At 40.7% G+C, this 13416-nt stretch overlaps 1 protein-coding gene across 1 annotated transcript; it reads left to right on the top strand.

Annotated features, from left to right (window-relative positions):
* Positions 1 to 3222: 3222 nt before the first annotated feature.
* On the top strand, positions 3223 to 13124 carry DDX18 (DEAD-box helicase 18). The gene is made up of 14 exons (XM_058809451.1): positions 3223 to 3396; positions 3512 to 3697; positions 4668 to 4796; positions 5296 to 5431; positions 5741 to 5841; positions 5937 to 6136; positions 6224 to 6338; positions 7186 to 7325; positions 7521 to 7682; positions 8598 to 8750; positions 9406 to 9519; positions 9984 to 10040; positions 11032 to 11209; positions 11816 to 13124. The coding sequence occupies exons 1-14, from the start codon at positions 3279 to 3281 to the stop codon at positions 11956 to 11958; spliced, it is 1932 nt and encodes a 643-aa protein (XP_058665434.1). The 5' UTR covers positions 3223 to 3278; the 3' UTR covers positions 11959 to 13124.
* Positions 13125 to 13416: the final 292 nt, after the last annotated feature.

Below are 13416 nucleotides of genomic sequence, written 5' to 3'. Positions count from 1 at the left end.
AAACATGTTTCCGTACAAACCTTCCTGCAAGATCATGAGTAGAAAATTTGGGACATTTTGACACCAATTCAATAACGATTTGAGAAAATCCTATTGTTAATAATGATTGCCTGATAACTCAAGCAATTAGGAATGAATGTATTGGACAAAAATTACACTTGTACTAGAGGAGATTCATATGCTATCTAAGAAATGACAAAATTCAGAGAAAAACCATTAATATGAGTTAGTGGTTTAAATTACTGTCTAGACTTGTCACAATAATATTATCATTATTATCTTCTGAGTCTTCTTTTTTTTCTTGTGACTTTCCACAATAACAGCTTGAAGAAAAACAAATAGATGCTAAAAGAAGGAAGCTCGAAAACACATTTTGAAATTTCCAGAGAAGCACATTTGTTTATTAAGTCTAAGTAACATATTTTATAAGATATTGAGATAAAGCAATTTTGGAGCTCATGATAATTTGCCACCTAAAAAAAAATGTGTACTTCCTGAATTCTGATTCAGAATGCCCTGACATCTGTGTACGCAGATGCAGGACCATCTTTTGTCTATAAAGTTTTCCTTGTGTGCCATGCTGATTGTAGCCAACAGAGCAGGTCAGTGTGACCTGACATAACAGTTCAGGACAGTTTATCAATATGGGCCTTGTGCCACACTAATGCGATTTCACAAAGACTTGCCAAGTCAGCTAGAGTCCAACATGGACACTGAAGTGAGTTCTTTATATAAAGGCTTTTACCTGACCAGAATCCTTTACCAGGATTACCTTTACCAGGTCCTAATTCTTGGCAGAGCTGGGGGTGTGATAACGTGGGTGAAAGCAAAAATACTGATGATCCTGGCACTACTGGTTTAAATGGGAACATGAAGTCCATGCCAAGCCCAAATTTGTCCTCCCTCAGTGCATTAGTGTCAGCTCCGTGCTGTCCAGATATTTATCCATTTTATCTGCACAATGACCATATTCCAGAAAGAAGCACTGCCCAGGTAAAATCTGGATCTAAATAGTAAACCTAGTCACATCCATATAAATCACTATAGACTAGGAAGAGCAAACCCGTGTCTATTTAAAAATACATTCTGCGAATGCAATATAAGGTAGCCAGGGAGAAAACAGACACAGAACCTAAATTACACTGAGCTGCAGTAAGGAACTTTTGCCTGATTAAAATTAAGTAGGTGAAACTGAGTTCCTTTGGAGTGTGTACCAAAAGTCTTTCTTGCTGAGGATGGATCAGTTTCGTTTCAAATGCAGCTGATGGAAATAGCAATAATCTATGGGATCTCAGCACCTCAGGATGGAGGTGCAGAGAGGCCGAGACCACCCTTGGGGGGCTCGGGAATCCTGGAATGTTGCCAGAAGTGTCTGGTGGCAGGATTTTGATCCTACACAGGAGATGAGACCTGTATGAGGACTGGGAGGATCCCACTGGGTGAATGGTGAAGGGATAAGTTAGTTAAAGTGTAAAACACAGGGTTTAGGATTTTGGTACAGGGGGGTCTAAAGAAGTAAGATGGAGGAATTGGGGTGTGTCCTGTCCTTCTTCTTCTTCTTCTTGGCCTCCATCTTCTGTGGTGGTGGTGGCACTTCGGGATTGGTTGTTACTAGAAGTGCACAGGTTAATAAGAGTAGAAAGTATTGGAGAAAAATGATAAATATTGTACACGTAACTTAGGGTATAAAGATAAGTGACCGCCCGGGGGCTTCGGGAGTGTGCCCATGGCTGACTTGCTGTGCAGACCTCTGTCGGGCTGAAAGAAAATCTTTTAGATAAACAATTAATAAACACCAAGACCGAGACAAGATCAGAAGTCTCTCCTCGTCCTTTGAAGCGTCGGCTCTCCAAGGCCATCCCTGGGCCTTTCCAGGCCACCAGAACAGCAACACAGAAAACTAACAATAATCTGTTCAATTTAATAAAGCAGTGGCATCCAGTCTGTGACAGTCTGGACGGTTCATAGTCTGAAGTCTGAAGTAAGATAAATTCTCATCCTGGTGATCCAAATGGCCTACGGAAGCCAATAATTACAGATGGTGAAAAATTGCTTCTGTTACTTAATATAGAATTAGTTCCGCAGTTTATTCTGGGTTACAGCAAGATATCAAGGGCTGAACCTCACTCAGTCTGCAGTCTCGGGTCTCTCAGAAGGCGCTAGTTTCTGGTTTCAGGTGACAAAGCACATCCCTGTGCTGTCTGTGCCCTCTGCTGTCAAGAACCAGCCTTGGGGAATCCTCTTTGGAGGAGGAGGGAAGTGACTCTCCCTGGATTTGGCACTGGTGATGCCACACCTGGAGCGCTGTGCCCTCAGTTCCAGGGCACAGAGGGGCTGCACTGGGTGCAGAGTAAAGCAGTGAGGCTGGGCAAGGGCTGATGAGCAGCGCTGAGGGAGCCGGGTACCTTACGTTGCATTTGCAGAATGTATTTTTAAGTAGACATGGGTTTTCTCTTCGTGGTCTGTAGTGATTTATATGGATGTGCCTAGGTTTACTAGCTTGGAAAAAAGGAATTTCGGGGGCCCTTCTGCCCTCCACAGTCCCTGACAGGAGGGGGCACCTGGGGGGTGAGTTGCGCTCCCAGGCTACAGGACAAGAGCACACGGCTTCAAGCTGCCCCAGGGAAGGCTTAGATTGGACATGAGAAAGAATTTCTTCACAAATTGTGATTAAACATTGGAATAAACTGCCCAGGGAGGTGGTGGAGTCGCCATCCCTGGACATGGTGCTCGGTGACACGGGGTGATTTTGGTCGTAGGTTGGACTCGATGATCTCAGAGTTCTTTTTCAACCTGATTCTTTAATTCACTCTCTTTCTCCCGCTGAACACATGTAACCATGCGTGGAGGCAGCACCACCGGGCAGATGGGTGTTGTGAGGCTGGGGGGATCTGTGTGGGACGGCGAGCCCCCTGCTCAGGGAAACCCGGGGCGCGTTCCCCCTCGGCGGCTCAGAGCGGGACCGGGAGCGGGGCCGGGAGCGGAGCAGGGATGGGGGCCGGGAATGGGGCGGGAATAGAGGCCGGAAGCAGGAGCGGCGATCGGTACCGCGACCGGGGCAGGGATGGGGGCCGGGAATGGGGCGGGAATCGAGGCCGAAAGCAGGAGCGGCGACCGGGGCAGAGATGGGGGCCGGGCCCCGTGCTGCACTGCCTCCGCCGGGCCCCCAGAGGGCGCTGCCCGGTGCCCGTGAGGCCCCGCGGGCGGCGGTTCCGGCGGCTCCGGTCGCGGCCTCCCCACGTGTGCCGGAGCGCGGGGTTCCCGCTGCCGCTGCCGCGATGTCGGTGCCGGCTACTGCCAGCAACCTGCCCATGCGGCTGCTCCGCAGGAAGATCCACAAGCGCAACCTGAAGCTGCGGCAGCGCAACCTGAAGCTGCTGGCGGCGCAGGGGGCAGGTACGGGCGGGCGGCGCCGCGGAGCCTCTCCCGGGCTGAGCGCCGGCGGAGCCGTGGCTAACTTTGTGTTCTCTCCCCTCTCTCCCCTCCTTCTGTCTCTGTCTCCGGCGTGCAGTGCCCTCGCCGAGCGAGGCGGCTTCTCAGGGACCCCCGGAGGAGGAGGAGGTGGAGGCGGCGGTGCCAGAAGAGGATGCAGCGGCCGAGGAGGGCGCGGAGCCTGCGGACGGAGCCGGACCCCGCAGCGGGGAAAAGAAGAAAAAGAAGAAGAAAAAGAGAAAAACGGTGGCCAATGGAGGCGATGGTGCGTGTTCTTAGCAAAGACAGCGTGTCTCGCAGGGCTCAGTTAGTCTGGGATAACCCACAAGCGCCTCCTTACGGTTCCCGCCGCGTCGGGGAAAGTTTGGAATGCCATGTGCCGGTCAGATGTGCGCTTTAAAATCCCTGAGGTCTAAAGATCTGCCCGTTTCATTCCAGCTGCGATATTTGAATCCTTAATTCATATTAATTGCCACTTTATTTGTGTGCTTTGTAACGTTGACTGGATATTTTGCTTGTTTGTTATTCAAATACATGATCTGTGTTTCAGGGCACTGGTAGATGGGTGCTGTCTGTACTTGGGTGTGCAGCCAATACAGATTTTTAGCAATATGTCCAGCCTTTGGCAACGTTTATGTATCATGAAACTGAAGTATACTGGAAAACTACCAAAAAAAACTGAAAAGCACCACACAAATATTGCTAGGTTTGCATATATTTTTATATGCATAGATTTATAGATAAATATCTAGACATGTATGAGGAATAGAAGCTTTCAAAATGTATTTGGTTTTTGGGACATGCATCATGGTTACGGCAAAGAAGAGGTGCTTTCCTCTCTAAAGATTCAGGTACCTAAAATGCAACTTCTCACATAAGCTGAGCACAAATTGTGTGGGAAATTTGGCGTCTGCATTGCCAGTGGGAAAGAATTTTGTAATCTGTTTAAGGACAATTTATCTTGCTTTCACAAAAGATGTCATATGATATACGTCAAGCTACATTGTTTCACTGTGCAAAGTGGGCTGTGTGGAAGGAACTTGGGGAATTTTTGCTCTGTGCCTCAGAAAATTCCACAGGAACCTTGTCTCTCCTCTAGCCCCCTTCCATTCCATGGAAAATTGTGATCTTTGCACATGGCTTACTGACTAAAGGAAATTCAGTCTGTGGACCAGCTTTTCATGATAACCTTTATATTTCTAACTGACTTGTTTTCTGTAAAAATAACACTCCAGATATAGAAACCAAAAAAGCAAAAACTGAAGAAGATGAATCTGCAGAGGCAGAAGATGGAGATAAGCAGGACTCTGGAGAGAAGGAAGAGGAGGAGGATGAAGTGCCCAGTTTGCCACTAGGTGTAACAGGTATGTTGTATTCTCTTTTTCATGCACAGGCAAAATCCCACGGTTTAACCCTTTCCTTCCAGAGCAAGTTGCAGCTTTCAAGTGAGCTTTGTGAGTCAGGTGTTTGGATACCTGATGTGACACTGGCAGCTGTACAGCTCTCACCCACCTGCTGTTTTTGGAAATTTGCATTATATACACACCTGTTGGTTCCACAATTCCTAGTGAAAGTGTTTTTTAAACCTATATACACATATGCTTATCTGTAAAGGAAGGAGTTCATGAAGAGCAAGCTGGAGGTGTGGAACTAGTAAATCTGACAGAAGAAGCAGTGCATCTTCATTTTTATTAACTCTGTGTAGTTTTCTTATAAACTAATTAATAGAGAGTATTTTTCCAGTGTCTTTGGATTTTGTGATAGAATGCAATAAGAAGAAGTCCTTTGGTCAGTTTGAGCTGGTTAATCTCAGATGGCAGAAGAAATAAGTTGAAATATTTTTCATTTTTCCCCTCACTTCAGGTGCTTTTGAAGACAATTCCTTTTCTTCGCTGGCTGGCTGTGTCAGTGAGAATACATTGAAAGGCATAAATGACATGGGGTTTACACACATGACTGAAATTCAACATAAAAGTATTAAGCCCCTTCTGGAAGGCAGGTAAGAAATAGGGCTTTTTAGTCACTCTGATGACCCCAGATGTTTTGTAAATTTTTGTGGCAAGCTATATACATGAATCATAAAATCAAATCATGGTATCATTAAGGTTGGAAAAGACCTCCATGGTCATTGAGGGCCTTTCACTGGCTGATTGCTGTGACCTGCCTCTGCCAGCAAGCTCCTACTACTAGCTCCACTGGTCTTCTTTAAGCCATGTTAGTTTTTTACATAGTCAGCATGGATCAGAGTGAAATTGCTCTTCTCTTGGTATGGTCAACTAAACACTTCTTTTTCTATTGCTGCTTACAGGGATATTTTAGCAGCTGCAAAAACAGGCAGTGGAAAAACACTTGCATTTCTCATTCCTGCAGTAGAGCTCATCTACAAGCTGAAATTCATGCCTAGGAATGGTAAGACTTCATTTCACAGCTGAATTTTACTGCAAAGCAGCCATTTAGGGGGTTGGATGAGTTGTGAGTGACTCTCTGGTTGATGTGTTTTTTAGGAACAGGTGTTATTATTCTTTCTCCTACCCGAGAGCTGGCTATGCAGACCTATGGAGTTCTTAAGGAACTTATGAATCATCATGTTCATACCTATGGTCTGATAATGGGGGGCAGTAACAGATCAGCAGAAGCACAGAAGCTTGGAAATGGAATCAACATCATTGTAGCCACACCAGGAAGACTGCTGGATCATATGCAGGTAGATACAATATTGATGTCTAATCTGGTTGTTAAAACAGAATAAAAGTCCTTTCCCTGTCTGACTGTGAGTTTGTTAATCTTCTAGAACACTCCAGGTTTCATGTACAAGAACTTGCAGTGTTTGGTAATTGATGAGGCAGATCGAATCTTGGAGGTTGGATTTGAAGAAGAAATGAAACAGATCATAAAACTTTTACCAAGTAAGAAAAAAAAAAAATCTCTTTCCTGGAAATCACTTGACTAACATTATGCTTCTTTCTGACTCTATTATTATAGGAGAAGTTATTAATTTTTATAGTTCTGTAAATGAACTTCATAGTGGTTTTCTTACTCTATTCTTTTTTTCTGCAAGCCAGTATATATTACTTATTCAACATAATTTATCTGAAGAACAGAGTTTTCAAATGCTCCTCAGAGATATATTTCTGTTCATATAAAATCCTTTTAGTTTAATGTTTCCATTTTCTCATTCATCTTCTTCTGCCTGTTTATTTCCTGCAATTCATTATTTCCTAATAAGGTTTAAATTCAAGGAAAAAGGGTTTCTGACTGGCAGTTCAATCTTTTTTGAAACCTCCAAGACCAGTATCTGGAAGAAGTTTTAAGTATTTACCTTAAATTTTTCTTTCCCTAATTTTTCATTTCCTAATTTTTCATTCAACAATTCCTTGTAATTGATGTATTAAACACAATTTGAATTGTTGTTTCAAACAAAAATATTGTAGTATTCATGGAAATTAATTTAGAATTAGAAGTTTGATTTCGGGGGGGTTTTTGTGTCTGAATTAGATTGCAAATGATTATTAACATTTTTACAGAGGAAGAACACCGTGTTTTGATAGCAGTTAGGATTTTGGGGGTGGGGACTGCTGAAATAAGCATGGTACACCCCATAATACAACCACACCTCTTTCTTTGTCAGTAGCAGTATGTTTGAATTAGAATTTAGTTGGAAGATTTGCCCAGGGAAGTTTGTGGTTAGATTTTATGGAATCACTGTTGGAAATCTTCTTTACAAAGCGAGGCTGTCTTTGAAATGTGTTCCAGAGCGCAGACAGACAATGCTTTTCTCTGCCACACAAACCAGAAAGGTGGAAGATCTGGCCAAGATCTCTCTGAAGAAAGAGCCCCTGTATGTTGGTGTTGATGATAACAAGGAGACAGCAACTGTAGATGGTCTGGAGCAGGTAAGACAAACATGGGAGGCTTGAGATCTCTGAACACACCCAACCCCTGTGGTTTTTTTACTTGGGATGCTTCAGATGTATAATTATTTGGTGAGGTTTTTTTCACAAAGTAGCCCTTCCCTGACGTAATTGTGTTCCTAAAACACAAGTTTGCTCCTTACTACTTTTATTTAACAATGTTTACAATTTTTGCAGGGTTATGTGGTCTGTCCATCTGAAAAAAGATTCCTTTTGCTCTTCACATTCCTCAAGAAGAACCGGAAGAAGAAACTGATGGTGTTTTTTTCTTCATGTATGTCAGTGAAGTACCACTATGAATTACTCAACTACATTGATCTGCCTGTTTTGGCCATTCATGTAAGTGTCTTATTCATTGATTTATTTTGAAGTATTCTGATAACATCTGTAAGCTGTTACTGGCTTTACATTTGCTGGTTTATTTCAGTCCAGTTTCTAATAAACAGGCTGCTCATAAAACTGATGATAGTGTTGATTAGTCTGTAGAGGAAGGAGATAAAGCAAAGATTATATAATAACACTTCAGTAATCAGACTTGCTATTTTTTGAATCAGTGCTGAACATGGATACTAATTTATGCTCTCTGTGTTACAACATTTTTGTTTCCTTCCGAGAAGTTACCTTTCACAAGCACTAAAATTCAGTATGTGGAGTGAATTCCTTGTCAGAGCAATCCAGATTCTGATGCCTGAAGTGTTTGATGCTTTTTCTAAGGCCTGGGTGATGTTTGGATTTAATATGCCAATTCTTACCATTTGGATGAGCATTGTAAATTTTTTGTCAAAACCACAAAATGCACAGTTTAGAACCAAGAATTGACTGAAAGTCTATGAAACAGTTGCAACTATTTCAACTAATTTGTGATTACAAATGTCCTTCTTTATTTTGTTTTAGGGGGAAATGTCTTGCTATTCTTTGATAGAACTGTGACAAGTGTCAGTTTTGTTTGGTTGTTTGCTTTTATAATTTGTAATCTGTCTAACATAGTGCTAGACTTGCAAATGTCCTTTTTCTGAACTTGAAACATGCATGTTGTGCTCATGAGAATGATGTTTATACAATTTTTGATGTTTTGGGAGATACATTGTAACCTCTCAAGGATGCCATTTCTTGTAACCTGTGCGGTTTATTTTTTTCTTTCTTTCTTCACTGCAAATGGTCCTGCTTGATCTGTACAAAACCATGATTTGCAAAGATGCCTCAAATTACTTTTTGAATTAATATTTCATCTCCAGTGTGTTTGTTTCCTTTCAGGGCAAGCAGAAACAGACCAAACGTACTACAACGTTTTTCCAGTTCTGTAATGCAGAGTCTGGGATATTGCTGTGCACTGACGTGGCTGCCAGAGGATTGGACATTCCTGAGGTTGACTGGATTGTCCAGTATGACCCTCCAGATGATCCAAAGGTAGGTTAGGGCAATAGGCAAGTGGCACAGCAAGAAATCAAATTCTGACTACAAACTTAGTCAGAGAAGAGCTGAACCTGCTGCTTGACAGAGGGCAGGATTCAGCCATGGCCATATCCAGCTGCTGGTTTCTTTCACTGCCCTACACCAGCTCCTAGGAAATGCTGCTCCCAGCCAAGACCTTGGTTGCATTCTTAAGAACTGCATTTTAAAATATTTGTGCTGTGAAATTAAAATCTAGTCAGCTAAAGAGCCAAACACTTCTCAGTAGGAGGATGAGTTTACATATGCATCCTTGAGCTTTTCCAGTTGAAATTTGCTTGTTGTTTAAAGATAATATTCTTACTTGAATAAAAGTCTACTGTAAACAAAGGAAATTCAAAAATCTCTAAAATCAAGGATTAATTTTCAGTTACTGTGGACTAAGATTTTTTTTCTTCAGTAAAAGACAAAATGCTTTAGTCAGGGGCTCTGCCTCATCCTGATGTTGCTTTGCACCTTCAGCATTTATTTTCCCATATCCATGTGTCAGTGCCAAGAAAAAGTCTTACCAAATAGTGAATGCTGCATTACATGATATTGAGGTTAACTCTGGTGGGTTTTTTGTTGATGATTAGGACTGCCTGACCTTGTTGTCTGTCACTCTTTCCCAAAGGAATATATCCATCGTGTTGGTAGGACTGCCAGAGGGATCAACGGGAGAGGACACGCTCTGCTCATCTTGCGGCCAGAAGAACTGGGCTTCCTTCGTTACCTGAAACAGGCCAGGGTAAACTTCTGACAATTTTTAAAGGCAAAACTTGCTGAACTTGCTGGTTTTGGTTTGGTTTGGTTTTGCTTTGCTTTGCTTTGATTTTTCAACAGTCAGTTTCATTGTGTTTAATTCCAAAAGAAGAACAGTCTTCTTTTAAAGGTAATCATTTTAACAGAATTGCACAGAGCTGCTTCATTGCTCTCCTTCTGGACTTGTTTTGTGACTTTAATTAAAGTGATTTAACTTCTAAAGCAAAAGTGGTAAAGAATGGTGTCATACTGAGTGTCTCTATTACTCTGGCTTAAAGGAAGTGATAATACTGTCATATTGATGAAAAGGCACTTTCCAGATACAGCTGTGGTGTTAAAAAAAATCTGTTATCTAGCAGATTGTTTTCTATTTGTCCTTGGTCTTAAAACACATTCACTGTATTTACACAGTGTAAATAATGTTGATACTTCATTTCTTCTGTTTTTAAGGTACCACTAAGTGAATTTGAATTTTCTTGGTCAAAAATCTCAGACATCCAGTCTCAGGTATGACATGTTTTTATACTTCAGCTACTTTGAATATCTTTGTTATAATTTGCATGGAGAATGTTGCAGTCTATAATGACTACAAATCAAAAATACGTGTGCTTCTTTAGGAATGTTAGTATATAAGCCTATGTGTATTTTTAATTATCTGGTGTTAATAAAGCCCAACATTAGCTAAAATTATTTTGTGCTCTGAGTTACAAAAATAGCCAAAGAACACAGAGTTGAGGGGAATAGCATAGATAATTCTGAAGAAATGAGTTTCTATTGTTGATTACTTCTGTGAATCATTCTTTTGATAAGAGTCCTGTAAAATTTCTTTGCAGTAACTTGAATTTAAAATAGCAAGTACAGGAGGCAGTGAAGACAGTCCTTACAGAGAGAGGTTCCTAATTAAGCATAATCAGGAAGAAGTGGTGCCTAATGTCACTTATTTTTAGAATGCTGAGTTAATGTACATTAAACATCAAATGAAACACTGGGATCTAGTGAGTATTGGGAACTTGGCCCACAGCAAATAAAATGATAGTTTACCCTGGTGTATCTGCATTTTTGGTTTAGAATTAATACTACTAATGCTATTTCACAATACATTGGCACCATGATAGATCAGACTGTGCATGGAATTGCATGGAATGACACAGTTGAGATGTCAGGCTGGCAGTTCTCATACACAGGGTTTTGTGGTGTGGCTGCAGGTGTATTGTCCTTGATTCACTTGTTTGGGACAACCCAGTTTAATATTTCTGTAGATTTTCGTATTGCTGAGGCTTTGTTTGTACTCTGCTTCAGGATTTTTTTGTCCCTCTATTTGTTTATAAAAGCATTTTTACTCCTGAATATGCACTTTGATGTCACAGGGCAGTTTTGCTGAAGTGAGGAGTGAATGTCATTGGCACTAATACTGTAAAAAAAAGTCTGAATATAATGTATAGACTTTTAACAGCTACAATTGTTTATGTCTCTTATGTTTTTATTTTCCCCTCACCAGCTGGAAAAACTGATAGAGAAGAACTACTTCCTTCACAAGTCAGCCCAGGAGGCTTACAAAGCTTACATCAGAGCTTATGACTCCCATTCTCTGAAGCAGATCTACGATGTCAATAACTTGGATCTTCCCAAAGTCTGCCTTTCCTTTGGTTTTAAAGTTCCTCCATTTGTTGACCTCAGTATCCTTTTACTGCAGTGTTTCAAAGCTGAGTTTCTGGGTTATAAATGTTCAGTGCAACTTGCTGAATTCCTGTGGTACCTCAAGTTCTGCTGTTTTGTTGTTGGGATTGGAGTTTTTCTGCTAATAACCATAAAAATGCATCATGGTCCAACAGCACTTTCTCAACGAAAATATAAATATAAACTGCAAAAATGCCTACAAACATCTCTTTTAGCACATGTTCATGCTGTACAGGCTTTAATTGGGCAGACTGGAATGCATCCATGTTCCAAAGTATTGTTCTCCTCCATGCAAAATTATTTTTATTGTAATGTACTTGCTTAAGTTTCTTAGTCATGGAATATTGGCATAGAGGGGCAAGAGCAGGAACTAGAAGACAGTACCTAAATTACTGTCAAAGCTGACTGGATGGAATTTGAAGCAGTAGTACATTGGACAGCTTAACTGGACAGCTGGAGGAGTATTTAGAACCACAGGCACAAAGTTCTGGCTTTCTCTATAATTAGGTAGCTCTACTTTTTCTCTGTCTTTTCTCACATCAATAACCCAAAATGCAATATTTCAAATTGCTCCTTTCTAAATTCTTTAACCAATGAAATTTCAGATGTGAACAGCAACCATGGCAGAAGACTACAGAAGAGAGGTGGAGGTGGGGGATTTGGCTACCAGAAATCAAAGAGTGTCCACAAAGCAAAAATCTTCAAACATATCAGCAAGAAATCTGACAATCGACAGTTTTCTCGTTAATTCTGGTAGCCTACCTTGATCAAAACCATCTGGCAGTTACTTCTAATTTAAACAGCTCCTTTCCCATTTTTAGGTCTCTTTAAGGATTTTTTTCTTTTTTTGGAACATCTTTTATTTTTCACTTCAGGAGGACTCTTCAGAACTGAGGATAAAGGAGAATATGGCCAGGGAATTTTAGCAGGGAATTTTGCCATACTGGTTGTAAGGAAGAAGATCATTTAAATTACCTGAAGTCAATACTACAGAGATTTTTATTAAAGAAAGAGAGAATACCTTTAGGTTTTATAGAAGAATTTGCTTTACATTTACCCTTCTTTGTATGCATACCTCTGAAAATTGTTAAGAGTGGACAACATAAGGACATTGTGAGATAAAAAGGTTTTGCTCACATGAATCATTGCAAGGGATTTTAATGCTACAGGACTCTGCTTTGGCCATCAAATATGCTGAAGAATATGGATTACTGAACCATGGATGAATAATTAAGGCTGTATGAGCTTGTGAATAATTTCAGACATGGTATCTGTATAACAACTACAGTGTCCAAAATAAAACAAATATCATACATCAGTTCTGGTACATGATTAATACTGGTTTAATGTGTTATAATGGTAACACTATACTGAAATACTTTGTTTTCCTTCATGTTTTCATCTGAATTTATTAATCTGGGGATGTCTAGTGTACTCTGCAAAGAATTAAGGAAAGCAGATTACATAAATTAAAGCACTCAACCTAGGTATTTTTTAAAGATGCTTCATAACCTTGATGAGGTGAGAAGTTCTGCAGTTGTGTCTTGTAAATTACAAAAGTGAATTGCTTTCAAGTCTTAGTATTTCAGATCAGGTATGAGCAAAGTCATAGACACTGCCACAGGACTGGGGGGTGGAGGGACTCAAGTAAAAAAGTGAAATGGCTTATAAATATCCTAGAAGATTATTTTGAAGGAGGAATATAAAAAAATGAAATGGAAGAGAGTGGAATACACACTGCAGAGAGTAAAAAATGTGGAGGCTTCAGTACAAGAAGAATACATAAGTTGGGTAAAAAAGTAATTGTATTTTACATATTATTTCCATCTCTGCCATTTTAGCAGTGGTAACTGCTCTTACAAGGCCACAGTGGTGGTGAGAAGTGTTTAAAAAGTGTTCATGTGTCAAGGAAGGACTAAAATGTCACAAAATCCAGAAATGTGGGCCATCTGTGATTACAGTAAAACAGCTTTTAATTTACATTTAAAATGTAACCCAGGAGCAGTTACAAATACAAAGCATAAGTAGTTATTCCAATATAAATTGGACTGTTATTTCTTAGGTCTTCAGAGGTAGCATGTCAGATTTAAAACTGATACATGCATTGAGGTATTTTTTAAAAATCAGTGGATTTTCTTTTCATCCTTGGGGAAAGCAGATAGGGAGAAATATTAGGATCATTCTGTTTCTAGTGCTTCCACCATTC

The sequence above is a fragment of the Ammospiza caudacuta genome, chromosome 8, assembly GCF_027887145.1.
Source record: "Ammospiza caudacuta isolate bAmmCau1 chromosome 8, bAmmCau1.pri, whole genome shotgun sequence".
In the NCBI taxonomy this organism is placed as follows: domain Eukaryota; kingdom Metazoa; phylum Chordata; class Aves; order Passeriformes; family Passerellidae; genus Ammospiza; species Ammospiza caudacuta.
The sequence above is the reverse complement of the archived record's forward strand: the minus strand, read 5'-3'. Positions and strand labels throughout refer to the sequence as shown.